The following is a 9,302-nucleotide window of genomic DNA, read 5'->3' as shown; positions in this document are numbered from 1 at the left end:
TACACGTGCAGAGGCTTCTTTTGGAGTTGAACGCCAGGTTGTAACGTGTTTTTGGCGTTCAACTCTGGTTCGTGACGTGTTTCTGGCGTTTGACTCCAGAATGCAGCATGAAACTGGCGTTGAGCGCCAGTTTACATCATCTAATCACGAATAAAGTATGGACTATTATATATTGCTGGAAAGCTCTGGATGTCTACTTTCTAACGCCATTGAGAGTCCGCCATTTGGAGTTCTGTAGCTCCAGAAAATCCATTTTGAATGCAGGGAGGTCAGAATCCAATAGCATCAGCAGTCCTTTGTCAGCCTTCTATTAGAGTTTTGCTTAGGTCCCTCAATTTCAACCAAAAATTACCTGAAATCATAGAAAAACACACAAACTCATAGTAAAGTCTAAAAATGTGAATTTAGCATAAAAACTAATGAAAACATCCCTAAAAGTAGCTAGATCCTACTAAAAACTACCTAAAAACAATGCCAAAAAGTGTATAAATTATCCGCTCATCAAACGGCTTGGATATTTATTACCTTTAATGTACGTGTTTAATGCTATGATTTGACAATTTCGTGATATTATGACTTTATTAACGTGTCCGTTAACTAGTAACATAATATACACGTTAACTAGTAACGTAGTATTCTCATTTAATCATAATCTCGAGTGTTATTTTTATTCAGAAAAGTGTCCCAAGTTGGGTTTCTTGACTTAGCGACTTTATCGAGAATACCTAAATTTGATGGACCAAGCCCAAATAAAATTTTTGCACTCAGTACTTTAGTTTGTTTTGTGGACAAGTTCTTTTTCCATTTTCTCAAGTAGCTCTTAGCTATTTTGAACTTATTTAGGATAAGTTTATTTAAAATTTATTGCCTTTATAATTATGCGTTTACATGTTACCGTTCTTCTGATATTAGTATAACAACGGTTTAATTGATTACCGTATCATCGATATCATGTTAACGATATAATGACTTTATGACTTCGTTTAATGAGCATTTAATAGATTTTATTTTTATCCAAAATAGTTTTTAATTTAACGAGCTCTTAACTTTAATGACCTTATTTAACAAACATTTAGTTGGTTTTATTCTTTTTCAGAACAGTTACCAATTTAGCGAGCTCTTAACTTAATGATCTTACTTAACAGGCATTTAATGAGTTCTATTCTTGTCCAAAGTAGTGTACTAACTCAGATCTCTTGACTTTCTGATATAGTCAAGAGTAGCTGAGTTCGTTAGACAAGCCAAGTTTATTCTCAAAGTGGTCTTTGTATGAGGAGGAGGTAGGCTTTGTCTTCCAACGTTTCAATCTCAACTGGTGGGGATGTCTCAAGATTCCAACATCTTTTGGTTGTATTCTCTCGAGGAAGTTTAAATCTATTATGTTCATCAATAAATGCTTAATGACCAAAGAAACTCAATCGGAATTGGCTTAAATGTCTCTTGCAGATACTCTGTCCCGAGTTTAGAGGATGTTCTTTTGCTCATCTACTTATGTCACAAATATTGAGAAAGAGATCTCAAATATCCGATATGAGTATGTGAATAGAGAGAAGGGGCTTAAGAACCATATAACTCAGATTCAAAGCCTCAATACTTCTCTCGCATCCTTACAAAAAGAAAACACCATCTTTTGAGAATTGGTGCTTTTAAGAATAGAGAAATCATTGAAATGATTTAGTTTTTTTTTGTAAAAATTTTTTAAGTTCATTCAACTCAATTATTTTTACTTTTTTGTATTTTGAACTTAATGCTTTAGGATTAAAACATTTTCTATTTTTAGTATTTTGTATTTAAACATTTTTTTTTGTTTAATGTCTTGAACTTTTTAGTTCTGTATGAGGAAAATTTATTTTATAAACTTAAGTGTCTTTGATTTTTTTTTATTTAGGCTAAGTCTAATAAACTTTATTTTCTTCATTATAATTGAGCTTTAATTTATTATACCATTTTTCTTATATCAACACGTTGTGAATCATACAATAACGGTCAAAATAATGACATTAAAGCATTCAATATAATGCGTATGAAATCAAATTCTAAATTTAAATACAAATTAATGATAATTATAATTGAAAACATAGTGAAAAAATGTCATGGGCCTCGTTAAAAATCTAAATTAATAGAAAAAGAGTATATCTTATTCTTTTATCGATGAACGACATTTCACATTTTTTGGACTTCGGTACCGTCAAGATTCTTTAATTTGTATGCTCCTTTTCCGAGGTTTTTTTTTTTTTACCCTAAAGGGTCCTTTCCAATTGGAGACCAGCTTTCCTTGAGTTCTCAAGGAATCGACGTCAGCCTGTCTCAATACTAAGTCTCCTAGTTGAAAGCTTTTGGGTCTTACTTTGGTGTTATATCTCTTTACAATCCTTTGCTTTAATGCTTGTTCAACTAGTTGTTGACCTTATTTCATTAATAAGGTTAAAATCCATACCACGATCGGAACTCCTGAGTAGTAATATCGGACTAGGTTCTCCAAATTTTTATTGGGTTTTGGTCTCGTCTTCTCTTAAACTCGGGAGTATAAGTCTATTAAAAATACTCTATTGGAATATTTAACTTTATCCCGCTTAAGGTAAAACTTGCTTTATTGAACTTTAAAGCAGCTACTCGATCTTCTCAAATAGCAACTACACGACCTTTAGAGGTCAGTACTTCATGACATAAATTTGTTGGTTGAAACAACAGTTACTTGATTTTCTCGAATAGTGACTACACGACCTTCAGAGGTCAGGACTTCATCACATAATTTTGTTGGTATAAACAACTACTACTCGATCTTCTCAAATAGTGGCTGTACGACCTTTAAATGTCAGGACGTCATCACAGAACTTTGCTGGTATAAATAGCACCTAATCGATCTTCTCGAATAGTGATTACACAATCTTCATAAGTCAGGACTTCATCACATAACTTTATTGGTATAAATAACAGCTACCCTGATCTTTTTGAATAGTGACTACACGACCTTTAGAAGTCAAGACTTCATTACATAACTTTATTGGTATAATTAAACAGTAGCTACTCGATCTTTTCGGATAATGACTACACGATCTTCAGAGGTCAGGACTTCATCAAATAACTTTCTTAGTATAAACAGCTGCTACTCGATCTTCTTAAATAGTGGCTACACGACCTTCAGATGTCAGGACTTCATCACCGAACTTTGCTAGTATAAATGCTCACAGGTCATTTATTATCTTCTTTTTCAGACAACATTGTAAGATGTTGAATCCTTTAGGATCACATTTATTGTCTTTCCAACTGGTGGTGTTGACAACCTTGGGGTTAAGAATTTTCCCGAACTTCCAGCCTCATTAGATGATGAGACTGAATTTTTTCTTTTAGTCGAAACCATCTTTGAGATTTCTTCATCTCGCATATATTCCAAGACAATCTCATGAATTTTTTTCATAAACTTCACATCCTTGAAGTCAAGTATCTCCTGAAATCACCTTCCAGCAAACTAGCGAAATGATGAACTCCAATGTTTTAAATCTCATGATTTTTGAATCCTGGAGGAACTTGGAGTTCTTGATTGGTAAGTGGGGTGATATCAATTTCATGCCCATCATCTTGATTTTGTTGTTCCTTAAAAAGAGTGTTTGGGTTGATTATTAATTGTATTTTGTGATCAGTCATGGATCTAATAATGTAGGATCCCCACAAACGGCGCCAAATGTCTGTGCCTTTGGTGAGATGACAAGCTAATTATTGAGATTCGGAGATTCTACTCTGATAGCGTTGGAAGCAAGTCAGGAAAGCAACTTGCAAAAACATTCTGATCACTACAAAATTTCTGCTTATTTATGGCAATTATTTTGTGGAAGTTTTAAAAAACCTCCATAACATATTTTATTTGTGGCAAAATATGAAACCTCCATTGATTATTTCTAATTTACATTTTAAAGCCCAATTGCTCAAACAAATAATCAATTCCTAACCTACTTTGATTAAGTCCAAACAAATTTCACTCCAAACAAAACTTGTCCAAAAAATTAAGAGAGGAAGAAGAGTGAGATCCAACGAAACCCTAGATCTACTCGCCGCCATTGTCACCGTCAAGCTCGCCGTAGCGTCTGAGATCAGAGGGGAAGTAAGCTCGTCGCTGCTGCCATTCTCGCCGTTGCTGCCATTCATGTCCTCATCGTTGTCGCAATCAAGCTTCTACATCAAAGTGTTGTCTTCTTCATCTACATGCAATAACTTCATCAATGCATACTTTCCAATTCTTTCAACTCTTCAACTACATTAACATTTAATTTTCACGTTTTCAATTGCAGCGCATGAATCTCACCGCAGTCAAAGACGCCGACGAAGTCATGGAGAGGCACGTCGAGGACTCGCTCGCGATCCTCCTTCCTCTTAGGGATTGCTACCGCACGCGCTACGGCGACACTCCGTCACATGAGAAGCTTAGCCTCGTAGACATTGGAACAGGTGCTGGTCTTCCCAGAGTTGTTTTGGCCATAGCTTGTCCAGGTGAATTTTTCGCTGTTTTTTTTCTTGTGTAATTAGATTCAGTTCCTTTTTTACGAGTTGCGATTTTCTCTCTGTTTTTGCAATTGAAATGGAGTAGAATGGGAAGTTACGCTGATAGAGTCCATGAACAAGAGATGCGTATTTTTGGAGCATGTTGTTGGAATCATCGGTTCATCAAATATCCAGATAGTAAGAGGAAGAACAGAGGTAACACACACGCTTCCATATTATTGTATTATGAAACTATTCTTTTTGAAATTTTAATTTCAGTTTCTAATGTAGTTAAGGTATTAGAATTTGAAACGCAATCTCTCTTACCATTTTTAATGCATGTGGTGTTATTTTGAATCCATTTTCTGTTTGTTCTAGTATGTAATATGATAACATTCTTAATTTATGAATGTGCAAAGGAAAAAGAAAAATAAGAGAATAACAAGGTTTTATCTGAATAACTGGGATGCTTTTGGTGATGCTGCTCTTGAGCTTGGTAAATTGTTGGTAATTTTTATCATACTATATTATTTATCAATTCATTATTATGAATATACTTGTCTATTCTACTTGTTTTTTCTTCTCCTTCGAAGAACTCTTACATGTGCTTTATCTATAGTTGTTATATTGAAAGGTTGAAAAGAAGATTGATTTGGTTTATGATAGAAGAAGATTATGCCTAATAACGTTGCTACCCACTCAGAGTGCTACAAAAAAAATTGAGATCCTACAAAAGAAATTGAATGAAGCTCAAATGACCATCCAAATGAAGAGGAAAGAAGCCAAGGATCAAATAGAGAGGCACACAAAAGCAGAATGGGCAATATGTTTATGCAATAGTAGGGTAATGCTAATATTCCAAAGCATTATGATGCCATATATTCTTTTTATTTATTTATTTGGGTTAAACTCAACTTTAATTTGCTTTTGGTATATAAATATAGATATGTTCATCTTATTACTTATTAATAACTCCTTAAAAATAAAACCTACAAAAGTAAATTTTTACTCTTACTAAAAGTTATACTAGTGATATTAAACCCTCAAATTTTGTTTCAAAAATGATATTCTTATACATTTTAAGTGAATATTAAAAGAAAACAATTATACATATATGATTAGACTGAAGAAGTTGAATAAAAAAAAAAGAAAGAAGTGAGTGCAAGAGAAGAAATTAAGAAGGAAGTGATGGCAAACAAAGAGCAGGGCAAGGTAGTTCTAGTTATCTTTCTACTCTTTTTACCTTTTTCCTTCTTCCTACCAACAAGTACCAAACCTTGTTTTTCATGTGAAAGATATTTATATCACCATACATCAAAGGTGAAAACTGAAAACCTTAAACCAATAGTGATGGCATGGACACGCTATTTCTAATTTTATTTGAGTAAAATCCTGCTGACCATTTTATTGAAAAAAAGATAAAATTTGTTGAATTTAAGATATAACGAGTTACGAGTGTATTAAAGATAGTTAATTTAGTAGATTATCTAAATATAAGAAAATACTAGGCCATGAACAAGTTATTAATTTTTTAAAATAAATATATAAGTTAAAGTAAATTTAAGGAAATAAGTTTATTTAATATTTTTTACATCTTTATACATGATGTGGATTCTTGTGGTACATGCATTTTCAATGTAGAAAATTAAAACTGTCATTACTCTTATTTTGATCATGGCATGTTTTTATTACTACATTGGTTCATGTTGATAAATATCATATGAGATCAGATGGATGGTACCAGAAAGATAGATATTTTGTCCATCAAGTCATGTTTCTCTTACTGTTAATCTGAGAGGCAGGACACTTGGTTCACTGAAAATTCTCCAAACATCAAGAACAAGGTGATAACCGAATGTAATAGTAATACATTGAGCTTATCATTAATTAATTAATTAATTAATTAGCATGCATGGATGCAGGTAATTGCGGTGGCTGTTGGAGATTGGTATTTCGACCGCGCAGGTGTGAAGGTGATTGATTGTCCTTACCCTTGTGATAACACCTGTCACCATCTCGTATTCAGATCATGACCCCTATTTTCAGGTATGCTCTCAATTCTTTCCTGATAAAGAGATCATCTTTTTCTTCAGTAATATGTTATAACAATTTAGCTACTGTGAAGGATGAGATGGCGGGTGTAATCTCCGTTAGAAGCAAACAGCGAATGCCACTACAGTTGAAAGAAGGATTCAGCAAGACAAGAGACTTCAGTGTATTTGAGCATTTTATCAGAAAGCACCGATCCCCTAGTGACAATTCTTTGTTATTATATTCGGCTTCAAATCAATGAGCCTGGATTGGGATGGTCAGGTCCAGCGTGTATAGCCTCACTAGGACATTTTTTCCTGAAATTCAGAAAACAAACAAAGGAAGATGGAATATCAGATAGCAAAATGACAGAATCTGCAGCTATTCATGTTGTTGAAGAAAGTTCTACTCTTATTTGAGTTTCTATAAGCCCCCCAATATAAGTCTGCCTTATCGAATTGAGAATTCTCTGCATAATCTATCAATAACTTACTACCAAAAGGTTGAGGAATAATTCTATATTTCTATTAATTTTTCACTTTTAGTTGATTTTTCACTGATTTTCTACTTGCTTCCCTCATATCACTAGATAAATTTCCAGGGTTTATTAGAGCCAGAGGTTCTTGGACCAGGATCAAATGCAAATTATGCCTGGGATGATCTGACTCTTCCACATAGGCTGGTTGTTCGCATCAATGGTGCTCATTTGATCTTCTTTACCCCTTCCTACAATTAATAAAAATGGTTGCTGACGGGGTTAAGTGAATTGAATAAACTAATCACTATAAGCATTACTAGTCATTCCTAAATGGTATTGGGGGAAACCCGGTCCCACTCCTTTCCTAAATGAGAAAATTTTGTTTAGCATGCATCATATAATTTACGGATGTCAATATGTTAATTTGGTTATTAATTAAGATCTAATTGCGGGTAAAAATGGCTTTCCTGCTTTCAGGGCATTCTTTATGCTGGAAATGACACCTTATTTGAATCTACTGGTCTATATGGCAGGATATGTTACTTCTTTCCCTTTCCTAGTTTTTCTTTTACTCAAGCTTTGTGATAAGACAAAATTATTAATTGTTTTAATTATTTGTTGTTTCAGTCATCTGTCCGGAGAGTTGCTCTTCATACAGGCAAGGTACAGAACCCTGGTTCTTAAACAATTTTTGCATGCTTGTTCAGATACTCGGTTCCATATGATTTCAAATTATTCATTAGTGACAAGAATAACAATTGGTGACAAGAATCTACTTGTATGTTGCGATGGTATAGATATAATTTCTCTTATGTAAAGTGATTTTCTTTATAGACTTTAGAACACTATGAGAAATCTTAGACAAGTACACTACTGGACCTAATTTGAGAAAAAAAGTAACTTAAACTGAATGTCAAAAATAAAGATGTATCACCGCTTAGGTATAAAATTGGTAATTAGACATTTCAATTGGGGCATAGATATGTATATTGTTAGTGCATCCCTTGATTGGATATTGCACAATATGGAAGCTATTGTAAACATCTATTATTTTTACTGCATGAAGGTGGAGGAGCTTCAGAGGATGGGTGATTCTTTATTTGGAGAAGGTTTAACTCTACTTGATAAAAGGTATGTGATGAAAATTGACATTTTCTTTTTTGGTTTATTTTGATGTACTATGCATTGAACATGAACAGGTATTATTGTTTGGAGTAAAGGCTATAGGGATTAAAAGAAAGGATCCTCATTGTAATAGAAATTTCTAAATACTCCTATTTTAGCTTTAACTGCTACTGCAATAGCTAGTGTAAGCATTAGGACTTGTTAACTGTATTGTTAGTTTGTTATTCTTTTTGGATGATAATGGTATGGCTAGAAATCAAGATCTATTTGCATTGTTTGCAAATACATTTATCTAGTTATGTTAATTGTTCAGGAGTTTGGACATATTTTGTATTTTTATCATGTTATTTTTAATATTTTGTAGTTGTAATTAATGTTATTGGAAAATGATGGTAGTGTACTATATTTTGTTTTAAAGTATTTCTTTTATTTTAATTTTCTTCCATATTTTTAATATTTTGCTTAAATATTTCTTTTTAATAATAAATAATCAGTAGTGTAATAATAATGTAGATTAATTTTTAAAAATTATATTGATAGGTTTGTGAAGGTTTGAAACCTCCACAAAATAATTGTTATTTTTAAAATGGAAAAATCTTTTTGTGGGGGTTTTGAACCGCCACAAACATTGACCAAGAACTGTCACAAAAATCCAATATAAAACCCCCACTAAACATATACAAAACCCCCCACTGAATAGATTGTGGAGGTTTTTAAAAACCCCCACAAAAGACCTCGTGGCACCTTAAATTTTGGGGGTTTTAGAAACCTCCACAAACCATTTGGTGGGGGTTATAAACCTCCACAAATAAGAGAAAAAACTGCCACAAATAAACAAAATCCTTGTAGTGGATGCTTAAGTCGATAGTATTTTAAGTGGTAGTATATTGAGAAAAAACTATTTGCTGTTTCTCTTTTTTCCTTATTTATACCTTATGAGGTAACAGCTTAGACATTTACTGCTTTTAATGTACATATTTAATGTTATAATTTGATAATTTTGTAATTTTATGACTTTATTAGTTTTAATAATTAACATGTCTATTAACTGTACTAGTAGCTTTACATATCCATTAATTAGTAATGTAACATACACGTTAATTAATAATGTAGTATTTTTATTTAATTATAATCTCAAGTATATTTTTATTTAGAACAATATATATTTGTGTGTATTTAAAAAGAAAAAATT

At 32.7% G+C, this 9,302-nt stretch overlaps 1 protein-coding gene across 8 annotated transcripts; it reads left to right on the top strand.

The window, feature by feature from the left end:
* The first annotated feature begins 3,932 nt into the window (after positions 1-3,932).
* Positions 3,933-8,390, top strand: LOC107479442 (uncharacterized). 8 transcript variants are annotated; one of them, XR_008006807.1, is made up of 9 exons: positions 3,933-4,182; positions 4,287-4,485; positions 4,583-4,692; positions 4,896-6,320; positions 6,399-6,522; positions 6,602-7,009; positions 7,097-7,205; positions 7,463-7,648; positions 8,052-8,390. XR_008006807.1 is itself a non-coding variant. In XM_021138468.2 (3 exons), exons 1-3 carry the CDS (start codon positions 4,142-4,144, stop codon positions 4,747-4,749), a joined length of 405 nt encoding a protein of 134 aa, XP_020994127.2. In that variant the 5' UTR covers positions 3,933-4,141; the 3' UTR covers positions 4,750-4,864. The 8 variants fall into 8 exon arrangements, 1 of the variants encoding a protein (XP_020994127.2); XR_008006812.1 differs by having other exon boundaries at positions 3,933-4,485; positions 8,052-8,116; positions 8,185-8,390; XR_008006811.1 differs by having other exon boundaries at positions 3,933-4,485; positions 4,896-5,320; positions 6,207-6,320; positions 8,052-8,389.
* The last annotated feature ends 912 nt before the right edge of the window (positions 8,391-9,302 follow it).

Source organism: Arachis duranensis, chromosome 3 (genome assembly GCF_000817695.3).
Source record: "Arachis duranensis cultivar V14167 chromosome 3, aradu.V14167.gnm2.J7QH, whole genome shotgun sequence".
Classification (NCBI taxonomy): domain Eukaryota; kingdom Viridiplantae; phylum Streptophyta; class Magnoliopsida; order Fabales; family Fabaceae; genus Arachis; species Arachis duranensis.
The sequence above is the reverse complement of the archived record's forward strand: the minus strand, read 5'-3'. Positions and strand labels throughout refer to the sequence as shown.

What these genes read in the sequence shown, in the direction of transcription:
- LOC107479442 (XM_021138468.2), top strand. Translation starts at nt 4,142, where the DNA reads ATGTCCTCATCGTTGTCGCAATCAAGCTTCTACATCAAA. An exon ending in AATCAAGCTTCTACATCAAA is followed by an intron (nt 4,181 to 4,286) that starts GTGTTGTCTTCT and finishes TTTCAATTGCAG; the next exon opens with CGCATGAATCTCACCGCAGT. An exon ending in TTTGGCCATAGCTTGTCCAG is followed by an intron (nt 4,486 to 4,582) that starts GTGAATTTTTCG and finishes GAAATGGAGTAG; the next exon opens with AATGGGAAGTTACGCTGATA.